At 41.5% G+C, this 13454-nt stretch overlaps 1 protein-coding gene across 1 annotated transcript in view; it reads right to left on the reverse strand.

Moving 5' to 3' along the window:
- GCLC (glutamate-cysteine ligase catalytic subunit) overlaps positions 1-13251 on the reverse strand; it is a 30650-nt gene extending 17399 nt beyond the window's left edge. The window contains exons 1-4 of the mRNA XM_061622964.1: positions 12482-13251; positions 4213-4325; positions 1702-1884; positions 102-215 (exon numbers count right to left, since the gene is read on the reverse strand). Coding sequence (XP_061478948.1) covers positions 102-215; positions 1702-1884; positions 4213-4325; positions 12482-12631 — 560 coding nt within the window. The 5' untranslated portion in view covers positions 12632-13251. The remainder of the gene's footprint in view (positions 1-101; positions 216-1701; positions 1885-4212; positions 4326-12481) is intronic.
- Positions 13252-13454: the final 203 nt, after the last annotated feature.

Here is a 13454-nt window from a genome sequence, read left to right on the forward strand (position 1 = left end):
ACATACTTGGATGAATTTTGTATTCCACCAAAAAGGGAAATATTGTTATGTGACACACATCCAGAGAAATGACAACTCTCTCCATTCCAAAATATGCTCACCTAAACCTGGGATGTTTGTTGATAGCTTCATCTGGGAAGAAGAGAGACTTGGAGGCTCCTGCTTCAACAGGTGTCGGGACACACTCTGGTATTGTAAATCCTGGACAGCCTAATCTATACATTTCAAGTAATTGTAATTATTTTAAATGCCTTTCACAAACACATAAAGCCTTGTTTAGTTAAGCATAACATTATTAGAAATATATGTCAGAAGGAAACTAAACGCAAAGAAGCTCAAAAATCAATCCTTCTTTGTTTGGCATAACTTTCTCACAGCAACAGAAATGGAAACAGTTACAGGTACTCTGTATAAATGCACTAATCCCCAGATAGGGCCCAGATAAACAGGTAGGGCCTTGCCAGAAGTCCTGTCTCAGAGGAATATAAAAGTTGCCAGTTACAGGACAATATCCTTCTATGTAAAAAGAATATTCACGGTAGGCCAAGCTTCCTTTCGGTTCAGTTTCCTCCTTCTAGTATGTGCATTAGTTATTTTGACTGTTTACATTTAAGGGTATTTTACCTTCCTCCCAGAGGTTGTATATCTAGTCAGTGTCTATAGGGAAAGAGTTGTGAAGGGGTACTTTATGCAGGAAAAAAATAAGACTGTTTCTGGAGAACTACACAGAAAGCTCATCAGATCAATTTAATTGGTTTCACCCAGATCCAGACCCAGAGGTGTAGTCTGAGGCAGACAACCAGCTCCAGTATATACAAGAAAGCTCCTTGTTCAGTTCAAAGGAGTGTGTGAATGAAGAACTACTTGTTCCGCTGAAGTGAATAAGGAATTATTTGCAGAAAGCAGCGATCCATGTGCACACCAGAGCCCTTATACCTGCACGAAACATCTAGATTGGAGCAAACCTCTGCAATGACATGCAAGTAACAGGCAATGGCAAACACACTAGCTGGGCAGCACTGTAAGGTCAACCTCCCTGCTCCTCTAAGCGGGGAAAAAAAAGCCCACACATTTTTTTCAATTATAAAGTCATCTTTTGATTCAAAACTATCTTAACAAATCTATTTTCAAGTTAGCAGTCAACAAATCTCAGCTTCACTTACCGGCCAGTCTTCTACTGGCCCCCTTCCCAACCACCCCCTCAACATGTGCAGAGGGCTTCTGGCAGTGGCCACCGCTTCTTTGCACTGCAGTATGGAGAAAAATGTGTGTCTGTGCATTTGCAAACTATAGCAGGAGTGAAAAGACGCCATCCCTCCCCATATGACTTCTTATTAATAATTTATCAATTTATACACCGCTTATCATTTATACCACTTACAGGCATACAGGTCTTGGGAGAAAAGAGAAGTCAGTGGACATGCCAATTCTTTTCTTACACTAACAAATGTCGGTGAAAGAGATTCTCACCTCTCCTCCAAACCCTCTGTTAAGGGGCGGAAGGAAGAGGTAATGACTTCCCAGGCTCAGAGGAAGCTTTGGAGAAAGACCGAAGAAGCAGAAGGAATGTCTGGTGTTTCTGTACTTATCTAAATGAGTGCACCTGGTGAGTCTCTCACCAAGCAGCAAGGCACCCTGGTGAGCAGACAAGTGGCATTCTTAATGCTGTTTCAACCCATATTGGAAAAACAAGAGACTAACCTTGGAAATGATGTGACAGTGCAAACAGCTTCATTTTGTTTCAGCACAGAAGCAGCTTCCTGGCGTCGCTTTCTCATGTTGTCTTGCACAGTGTTAAATTCAGACATCGTTCCTCCATATGGCTGTCCAGGAGTCCCTTCAATCATATAGCTTCCATATTCAGGCCTCCACAGAGTTGGATGGCTGAGAGAGAGGCAATGATACATTTGAAATCTTGCTGACCAACAACAAAAGCAGCATAGAAAAGTTATTCGAAGTCTACTGTAGGGATGAATGTTTAACTTGAAAACATGCATTTCCTGCCATTGACTTATGAACCTGGGGGAACTGGACCAGTGTGCCCAGAATGAGCTATGTCTACTTGAGGCTTATAAGATCCACACTATTTTTTGTGAGAAAGGAATGTTGGTCACTTACCATGAAGGTTCTTTCTAGCTGGGGTGATTGAGACATCTAATATTTTGGGTTTAACTCTTGCTATCACCCAAGAAGGCAAGGAATGTGTGACAAACCTTTGGGCCAGCCATATGACCCTAAGCTCCTCCTCCAGTTTCATCTCAAGACAAAGCTTGAGATGGAAGTCTTGAGAAGATTTCAAGATCAGGCAAAGCAACAACTCGAACCAAAGGGGGGAGGGGAACAAGAGAAAACCAGGAGCTTAGGAAAGGACTCAACAGAAGCTCAAGGCTTAGGTCAATACCAATGGCTGAGAATATCTGGGATTCCTGCTCCTGGTCTGGCTAGGTGCATCATTCAGCCCAGCTAGATACGTGATCAACATTCCTTTCTCAGTTGAGGCATCCAATATGCTGGGATAGGCTTAAACTAGCCTGAACATTGGGCAGGAAAAAATTTGGTTATGGACCAGTGGGAAATGTTACTGCAGAGGCAGCACTTTTTGCAATACCCTCCTTCCAAAGGACTCCTCAGCAGAGGGAAAGGAGTCCATTCTGCAGTGCTTGCTGAAAATGGAAGAAGACTTCCATAAGCTGTCCTACAGATCTCTAGGAAGTGTGTGTGAATGTAAAATGTTGCTGAAGTGGCTTCTGCCCTTGTTGAGTGGCCCGTGAAATGTTTGAGGTTTGGGGAGGCGTTTTTGTTTCATAAGCCAGAAAAATGTGAGCTCTGAGCCACCTGGCTAATATGGCAAAAGTCGTTCTTTCCTATGGACCTAGGATTGAAGGAAACTAAAAAAGGAGTCAGATTGTCTAATTAAAATATACATGAAACACACACCATCAATGCCCTCCTAACATCAAGCTTCTATCAGGCCTTCCTTCTTAGGCAAGAGGGGTGCAGGCAAAATGAAGGGGGGGAAATCAGCTCTTTCACAGAATTAACCTTTGGAATAAAGGCTGGGACCATTCAAAGGCAACCTTCAGTGATAGCAGTCTCACAGAAACGTCCTTCAGGGGTTCTGAGGTGAACTGTGAGGGCCTTAAGGATGACATGCAGGCTCCAAGATGGTAATCTGTGCACCACTGAAGGGCTCAGCAGAGATTTCCCTTCAGGAAATGTCAGAGCTGCAAATGAGATCCTAAAGAACCTGAACCCTCCTTAAAAAGGCAGATATTAAACCTGAGGCTTGGTGACATAGTGTGTTGTGCTCAAGTCCCATGTCTAGGCTGGCTTGTAAAAAAAACCTCAACAGCTCATGCATGTTGGATGAATGAAATGATGGCCTTATCATTAAGCCATCCTGTGAAAGCCTTCAATGTGATTTTATAGATTCTCAGTTGAAAGTCTTATTGATGCTAGAATGGTGGATGCTACTTGACCAGGCCTTGGGAGAGGAGATTGGCTGTGTGGGGAAGGAACCAGGGGTCTGTCTCACAGAGGGTCTCAGCAAGAGGCTCTTGAGTGGTAGCAGTGTGTGTTGCAGATTTTTTTCAGCTTGGTGATCCTAATATGTTGGATTGTTTTCTTTATAGGTTTCATCTGCCTCCCAGATGGAGCAATAGGTAAGGGAGGAGAGGCAAGAGAAGAAGCGAAGCAAAGACGACACTCTTAAATTTGATCTCAATTAATGGAGGGAGAAGGTCTGAGCATAAAGCTAGAAGTAATAAGAAAAGGCAGGTAGAAAAGAATAATAGCACAATGAAGATAAATGCTGTGTGAGAGAGACAGTGGCACTGGTAAGAAAAACCTCAGTCCTGGGCAAAGGCAGGAAAAGAACTGGGGGACACAAGCTTAGGGTCACACGGGTGGGTGTCACATGTTCCCTGTCTTCCTGGGTGACAGATGGTGTTTAGACTAGTGTATTGGGTGCCTCAGTCACCTCAACTGAGAAATATTATTTAGGATGTCAGCATTAACAGTTCTCTTTAAAAAGTATCATTGCAAGTTGGCTGTGAATATGAAAATATGTGTTGATCTTTTTTATGCCATCCCCCCCAGCTTTCATCTATGAAAATGAAGTTCCAAATTTGGCAGTCTTTATTGAGTACACGTTAGAAAATCATCTAAACTTCAGTACGTTGGTGAACAATTCTAAGAGCAGTTGCTACTTACTTTGGGTTTACTCTTTCACCCTTTTCTTGCAGAGTATGAAGAACTTCTTCTCCAGTTAAGGACAATTGTGCCCTCTTATTTTTATGGTCAAAAACTACCAACATGTATTCTACCTAATACACAAAACAAGAACACACAATATTTAGCACATTAGACTGGAATATGGAAAACTAGCCATCATTTGTAAATGCATCTAGTTTCATTGCAATGTTCTGTAGGTAGGAATATCATAGATGTTTCAACTTTTGATTTTCAGAAATAAGAGGACAAATCTGCAAGCCCCAAAAATCACAAGTGATAATACTCAGCAGCAGCCACTGTAGTGTTTTTAATTAAGAACAACAATCTGCCAGGATTTCCCTCCTAGGGAAATCAGTCCACTCTGTCCCATTCCCTTATTCATGAGCATTCAGTTTGGCACTAGTGCTATGCCTTTAAGTTTATTATTGCTTTTGAAACACAATAATGCAACAAAAAGCCTAAGAGTTGCTTCTTCATAGGTGCGCTACCCTCTTACATAGGTGCGCTACCCTCTTACATAGGTGCGCTACCCTCTTACATAGGTGCGCTACCCTCTTACATAGGTGCGCTACCCTCTTACATAGGTGCGCTACCCTCTTACATAATCAATGGCTAAAGTACTACCCTATCCAGAAAAAGCAACATGATATATTGGGCCACCTGGCTGAAAATATATAAATATATACATAGTATATATGTGTGTATAAAGAGAGTGCACACCAGGTGATTCTGTGGTCTGTATCTACACCCGCAGTTATGGATATTCCTGTTTGCCATTCCCCCTATTTGTAGCAGAGCAGCATACCCTAATCTGTGTCATGTGGTCTGTCATAACTAAAAGATGTGCAATACAAACCAGGAAGTAGGGTTAAATTTATTATAGAGAACTAAACCCAAAGATTACAGGCATTTGTACACAACTAAAGAAAAAATGTGATAAGATTAAAGAACAAAGAGTACGTTTCTGTTACTACAGAACAGAGCAATACCATAAAAACAGACATTTATTTATTTATTTAATATCCTGCCCTTCCTCACGGTAGGAGCCCAGGGCCACAATTTAAAAAAGTAACGTTTACTATATTTAAACGCAAGACTTATTAAATCTACTGTTTAAAGACATACATATTTTGTAGAATTGTATACAAAATTTTATTATGCTGCACTTTGCGTTCATTTGTGGGTTCATGAATTCAAACCTCATTTTTCAAATATGTGATTCAGTTTATTAGCAGTGCAGTCCTAACTATGTTTATTCTGAACCAAATTCCAGGTTGAATGGGGCTTAATCACTATGCATGTGCCATAGATCGGAGACACGTGCACACACACACAAACAGTGCAGAAAGTAGAAATACCGGTAAAAATAACCTAGGAAGTCTAACTCGTGAAATTTGCATTTTAGAACAATTCTGACAAGTGAGGGATCCCAGGTATTGTGTCCAAAGCAAACAGACATATTTGGCATTCCCACCATTAAAGAGTGACTGCACCTGTAGAGAGTACATTTGCCTCTTCCCAGCCATGATGTCAAGAAGCAGTTCTACTGCAAGTTTCCCTACCAGCCAATGAAAGACCACAAGCCGGGAAACTCACAAAGTGATGGCACTTGTCTGCTCATTCTGCTTCTAGTGTTACAGCAGAGATGGGGAAGACCTGCCAGTGTTTTCAGAGGCATCCCTGCGGCAAATGCAACGTGAAGTATGGATTTGTCTAATTAAAAAAGCACCACACCCTTCCAAATAAGAGTAATTAATAACTAAGTGTACACTAAACTTCCCAAGCTTTCTTCCTTTCTTTCTCTACCCTCTAGCAACGTTTTCAAGATCCAACCATAGCAACTTCGGTTAACACAAGACTAAATTTCACAGGAGGAAACTGTGTGGGCAACCATGATTGCCTCTAGCCTCTTAAACACTGCTAGCTACACTTTGCATATGCAAGTTGGCTGGTGCAGCTACTAGCGAATTTTCAGGTTCTGCCAAAACCATGTTTAAGAAACAACTAAGTGACACATTTTTGGGTGGAGAGTGGAAAAGTATTAGATATATTCAGAAATTGGCTGCATGCATTAACCACCTTAATTTTCTAGTCATCTGCAAACATTTCTTTGTTCTGTCAAGAATATTAGACATACAGTTGCAGGTACAGACTGTATAAAACAAATCCCTAGGCACTGAAAGCTTGTTAATCCAACCAACTAAAAAAAAGCAAAGGCTGCAAAATCCTGCGCACAATCCGGTTGTTTAAATCCCTAGCCTAAGGCTACAATCTTAAACATGCATAGTTTACATTAGTTTCAGTGGTACTTGTTTCTGAGTCATGATCTATAAAATTAAATTACAAATGCATGCAGAATACCAACCAAGGACAGCATGATTGTTTGAAAGTTCTTCCATGACTTAAAATTTGTAATAAAGCATTTGAGAAAGGCAATAGGGAAGATTCAAAGCAATATGCAAGTATGGATGTTAACATAGTAGCCCACAAGTTGATGAGTCTTTCCACAGTACATAGTGATGTACAGGTAGACAAATGTTAAAAAGTACTTTCCTTCTAGTTTATATTCAGCTGAATAAAACTGAAAAAGCATGGGTATGTAATCATGTGGCAGACAAGCTACTCATCATACTGTCTCTCATGTGGCATACAGAAATTAATCTTCCCTTCATTACAAGTGTAAAGAGGGTATATACACAGAGCAAGACTGAGGCCACACTACTTGCTTTGACACTGACACTGCCTCCTGTCCCTTGACAGTAGACCTGAACATATAGATGCCAGGGTCGGGGCAGCATTGTGGGTCTGGTCCATGTTCTACATGTGAGGAGAGGCTTAAGTCAAGACACATAAAATACAATCACGCTGTATTTGACAAGGGCTACCAAAACATTAATACTCATGACTTGATTAGAATCATAAACATGTGAATGAGTATGCAAAGAAATATAAAAAGGGCTTTCAGTATAAGCTGAGAATGAACACAAGAAGCTTATTTTTCCAGAAACATTAGAATATATCTGATTCCGTATACTTGGTACTCTAAATAGCTGCTGAAAACACCTCGGTCTCCTTCAGTGCGTGAATGCAATCATGGTACCAGAACGAGACGTGAAAACGATTCCACTTAGTTTTCATTGCCCTGTTCTCTATTTCTATTAATTAATTTATTTTTAATCATCATAATCACCTAAGTATCTGAAAGTGGAATTTCTCTAGCAGTTCTCAGCAGGGACATTTTATGAAGTTTTAGGAAATCTGTTCAAAATACAATAAGGTGTAATAAGGTGTAAGGGGGGAAACAGAGCGGGTTCCTGCTCTCTTCTCTGGGAGAGAATACACCACAAACTTCTCTGGCCCTCTGTGTGACAACCTTTCAAGTCCTTGAAGAGGGAAACCCCTGAACACCCACAGATATGCAACAGATTGGTGGGATTGTGCCCAAGAGACACAAACATTAATACTACACAATACTTAATGGGGACTCATTAAGGCTTCCATGTGTATTGGCAAATAGCCATGGCCAGAACAATAGCTTCTCTGTGGAAAGATACAGTCATTCTTCTTCCCTCCCTTGGCCAAAGGGGTAGACAATGCTTACCACACAGCTTCAGTTTGCAGACTGGAGAGATGCTCCCAGAGAGGGTGCCATGAGTAAAAGAACCTAAACCTCTTTCTTTTCACCAAGGTAGAGGAATACAAAAGTAACTTCTGTAGGGTAGAAGAGCAATGTTGCATCATCCTCTTCTTTTATTTGTCTAGCTAAGGCTTTTCATTTGGTTTCTTACAAGACTTTTACTTATAAAACACATCTAAGGAAAAAGTGATATTAGATGTCTGAATTCAGACGGAGGCAACAGAGGAAAACAGTTAAATCGCTGTTTTTCAAAAGCAAAAGAAAATTTAAGTATGTCAAAAAAACAGAATTTTTTAAAGAATACTTTCACAGATTTCAAGAAAATATTTCTAAAATAGAAAAAGGAAAACATAAGAAATAGACAGCATTTTAGAAAGATGTTGTCTGCATATCTTCCGTTGGTTGTAAACAACAGTATCGCAATAGCTGTCTTCAACCTTTTCATAATATTGTCAAGTTGACTACTATAAGCCACTTTATTTGAAGTTATTTTTTGCCTGCTTCCATGAAGTGTTGATGTAAATTGTTCTAATTAGAGGTTTTAATATTTTTATTTCCATTAATTTTTTAGGATTGTTATCTATTGTTTTAATTATGTATGCACTTCAGCTCTGGGACCACTTGGTGAATGGTATACAATACCTAGATAATGTTTAAAAGCAAACACTTGTTTAAATAAATGTATACATTATGAAACTTCAAGTGAGAAAGTGTGAGAAACTTTAAATAGATAAAAAATGCTATGGCTCATTTGAACCAAATTAGCCTCGAGGCAAAACTCTTACTGAAATTAGTAGGACTTGATATTCTCAACTATGGCTGGGATGTGCATTTGTTTCTTTTTGAGACAATTCTACAAATTAAAGTTGGCCTTTTACAATCAACTAAGGTTGCAAAAGTATGCCCATTTGCCTGGAGTAAACCAAACTAAATACCAAGGGCCTTACTTCTGAGTAAACATGAATATTGGGAGGAACATATCCTTAAGGAGATTTCTGTTGAAATATGTGGTATATAAATAAAAAATTAAGGAGAACTTTTAACATATAGTTTAGCATATGCTGGACACAGTATTAATAGTATAGTACAACAGACATTCATAGTGTAATATAGAAATCACACCAAATTAAATGGTATTTTTCTAAACTTATAACTGTAACAAAATACAGACTTTATAAAATAAAACACCAGGGAAAATGGGAGTAACAAACACAGTTTGCTGTCATGCTAATATCCACAAATTTAATCAAATGAAGACTTGTTCTTGTTTATTTTACAAATCGCAATTTCTTCTACCTATGTGCCAGGGCAAGAATAAACTTCAATTTTAATAGTATTGAACAGATTTCTTTCCCTTGATGAGACAACTTAAGAGTGCACATAGTATATATGTACATTATATGTAGGGTACATAACATGTGCACATTATATGTAATTTTTTCAAGATTTATTCTTTAGTGGGGATTTGGTTCATTGGAATACTAGACAAGCTTCAAGTAACAATGCAATTCTGTATCTCTCAGGTTATCTTAGCTATTAATCTTGGGGAAGTGGCCATAGCTTGGCTGTAGAACATATGCTTTACATGTAGTAAGTTTAATCTCTGGCATCTCCAGGTACAGCTCCAGTCTCAAACACTTGAGAGCCACTGTCAGTGTAATACTGGGCTTGATGACCCAATGGTCTGGCTCAGTATAAGATGTTCCTATTCTTGATGTTTAAACCTCTAAGAAAAAAGGAAACCTAGAGCCAGTGTGGCATAGTGGTTAAGGTGTTGGACTATGACCTGGGAGACCAGGGTTTGAATCCCTACCCAGCCATGAAACTCACTGGGTGACCTTGGGCCAGTCACTGCCTCTCAGCCTCATGAAAACCCTATTCATAGGGTCACCATAAGTCGGGGTCGACTTGAAGGCAGTACATTTACATTTAGGATACTTGTATAAGAATTTTACATAAATATCAAGTGATGCTAGAAAAAGCCTAAAGTAGCCCCTAAATTTCAACTATATCCTCCTTTGTAAGAGTTAAAATAGTTAACAGTATCGCATTCTCACTTAAGAACATGTGATTTGTAGGTTAGTTACATTGCTTTGATTTTATTATTATTTTAGTAAAAGTTTTTGATGTTTTTCAGCACAACTGCTTTTTATGGGCAATCATCTTCAATTTCTGTAAGGTACCATGGCCCTAAGCGTCGCAAGTCTGGAGATGCCTTGTGAAAGCAACTTTTTACAATGCATGGAGCAATTATCAAGGGTATGTCTGTTGCAAAGTTGCATGGAAATTCTGCCATTCCCCCTCGCCCCACAAAACATACATTAATTAACATTCTTTAGCACACTTATAGGAACTGCAAGCTGAAGCCTTTTATAAACACCACCCATCAAAAGAAGTGGCCGATATAGAGTGGGCCACAAATATAAACCTTCCTCAATGGCAGCACATTGCACATTTTCTTCTACCTTCTTCAAATACCAGTATTCCTCAGTACTTACAAATGAAGAGTGGCATAAGGAAATACAGTATATGATCTCAATGGGAAGATACCAAGTGCAAGTAAGAAAGGAGAGGAAACCTCCAGGTACACAAGTGTTTTGATTAAGTCCAACAGCTCCTGAATTCTCCAATAGCAGTCTTAGGCACAACCAACTTGAGTCACTGGAATTCAAATTCTTGCAACTCTTTGACTCGGGTTTGTAATGTCAAAGAATGCCTGAAGAATTTGTAATCAAAATGTCCTGGGCTCAAAGAAACATGCTTTGCTGCACATGGAGCGCCCCCTCCCATTCTTTCTCTCCTCTAGTGGGAATCCTTGCTCAGCTCTGTCTGCTGAATCACACTGGTCTACAGCCATTTTCACGAGTTATGCATCTCACACATCTGTACCTCAAGGGCAAAACCTCTTCCCCTTTAGAATACTTCACTTTGGCTTCAAGGCTACTCTACTCCTTTGTTGTTGTTATGTGCCTTCAAGTCGATTACGACTTATGGCGATCCTATGAATCAGCGACCTCCAAGAGCATCTACTCTACTCCTAGGGCACTGAAGAATTTGTAATACAAAGAACAGCCACTCATTAGGTTATGTCATCATTTAATATATGCACCACCCTTCAACAGTGTTTCCAGACTGATTTACAAGAACCGCTGCTCCTGACATACTCTTACATCCCTGGGCCAGCATCTCAGAAAGTGTGCTTACAACCACCACCTGACACCCTAACAACAATACCTGCAAGTGAAATCAATGGCCAACCCAGCCCACGCTTATATATGTTATAGTCCAGTTGACATATTACACTCCTTTACAATAGACTTCTGCAGATTATGTATGCACATGGCAGACTTCAGTGTGTAATTTAGTACACCTGATCCTCATAAGGCACATGACAACTGCGTACAACCCCTACCAATTTCCTGACAATCTGAACAGCAAGCTAGGAATACTACAAAAAGCACCAGTCATACAGAGAAAGGACCTGAAACTCCTCACAACTTACTTTCAGTTTCTTCCAGTATTATAGTAAAAGTGCCATCATGCTCTCTGCAAGAGCTATACTGGCTACATTCACATCAGTTTCTACAAAAGACAAATAAACAAAATTCTGGAAATCATGACATGAAATATCCTCTCGTGGAATGAAGTGAAATAGTGAAAAGTAATAAAGTAGGAGAAACCTGGCATTCTTTCTTCCCCTGCCTCCCAAGTTTGTATCACCGATGGTGTTACTACTGTAGCGAAAACAGATAAATGCTATTTCAGCAATTATAACTGGATTGTGGAAGAGCCCATCAGCACTAGCAGTAGAGGAACAGATCCACATTGCAACCATCTATGACGTTAAACACCTTCTCATATAAAATCTTTTGGGAGGCTGTCCACAACTAATACCTCCAATTATCATTGCCAGAACAGCACTTGCATATACAATTCCATAACCAGTAAACAAGCACTCTATCTATTGAAAAATCACAATGTAGGAGAATACAGGCTGAAAGCAGTCTGCAGCATATACGTGAGGGGAAGCTGAGGGTATTTTAAGAAATGATGCTAAGAAGGCCTTTTAGTCAAAGATGCCTCACTTCTTAAACTCTACTGTGAAACAAAGTGGAAAATAAATCTTGAAATAGGTTCCAAATCAACACTGGTTGAATTAGGCACACCAAAACATAAGAAAATGGTCTCGGATGAGCAGACGAGAGTTGTACTTAGGGTCTAGGGAACTCACCGGGTGGGGGGGGCGTGTCTCACGCTCAACTCCCAATCCCAAATTGTTTACTTCAGAGTAAACCCCAGTGACGTCAACAAAACTCGCTTCCCATTCAACATGCGCACCGCCAGGCTGCTGGGCAAGGGCATGCACGTACCTTCCGCTCTTTCCAAGCCCAGGTAATCCACCTGGCAAGGCAGGGGCAACAGTGGCCTACCTCTCAAGAGGGTTGTATGACCACATTTCTCAAGTTGAAACAACAACAACAAAGCACGCCATGTTAAAAAGCGACAAGAGATCAACAAAAGCTGCTTCCAGGATCTACCACCACTACCAGCAGCAGCTTCTATCCGGGTCTGAAGATTCACCAGCACCTCCGTCTGCTTCCTGGCACTCACCTCGTCCCCCCACTTGAGCACGTCCTTGTGCCTCTCCCCGACGGCCCGGTAGATATGCAAAAACTGGAGGATGCCGTGTTTGCGCACGTGCTCCGCGTGCCGCTGCGTCTTCTCCCAGCTCAGCGGGGAGCCCTGCGACAGAAGCCCCATAGTCCTCGGGGAAGCGGGGGAGAAGAGAGAAAGAGAAGGCAGCTACAGCAAGGAAAGGGGCAGAAAGGTTGGCGGCGGCGGGAGCAGCCGTAGGTGCTTGAGAAGGCGAGGAGGCACAAGAACTACTTCAGGCGGCGGGAAAAGCCGAAGAGTCAGGAGGAGAATCCACCCTGGGATAGCGGAGGGGGTGGTGGAAGAGACACTACTTCTCTCTCCTCCACTTCTCTTTCTCTTCTCTTAAGCAGCCGCCGCCTGCCGCCCCCCGCGGCTCCCTGAGGATGAAGCGGCCCCTCACTCCCTCACGCGCCGTACGGCGACAGCGGAAGCGAGAAAGCTCTGAGGAAGCCGGCAGCAGCGGCGGCTGGTGTCTCTGTGTGTATATGCGGGTGGCGGTGACCGTCCCGGCAGCAGAGGGACACGTGATCACTGGGAAGGGGAGGGAGGTTGGTCGGTCTGTGTTGTTGGCTCGCTCCCTCGCTTGTTCTCTGGTGCGGGCACGCGCCCGCTCGTCCGCCGGAGGAAGGAGAGAAAGAGCCGTGGTGATATCGTCAACGCGGCGGGCGGTGACTCAGCAATTTCTTTGCCTCCTCCTTTCACCACTTCACCAAGAGGGGCGGGGGGAGATTAACAACTATTGCGACCTTCCCCTCAGTCTCTCTCTCCCCACCACTTCCAGCTGTGTTCAAGGAGGGAAGGATTAAAATAAACTGCTTATTGACCTTTGTTCTTTCTGAATAATATATGCTTGGATAATATAAGCAAACCCCTACACCATCGTTGTAAACGTCATCATCATCAACATCTACACCCAACGTTGTGGGAT

The sequence above is a fragment of the Rhineura floridana genome, chromosome 4 (assembly GCF_030035675.1).
Source record: "Rhineura floridana isolate rRhiFlo1 chromosome 4, rRhiFlo1.hap2, whole genome shotgun sequence".
NCBI lineage: Eukaryota > Metazoa > Chordata > Lepidosauria > Squamata > Rhineuridae > Rhineura > Rhineura floridana.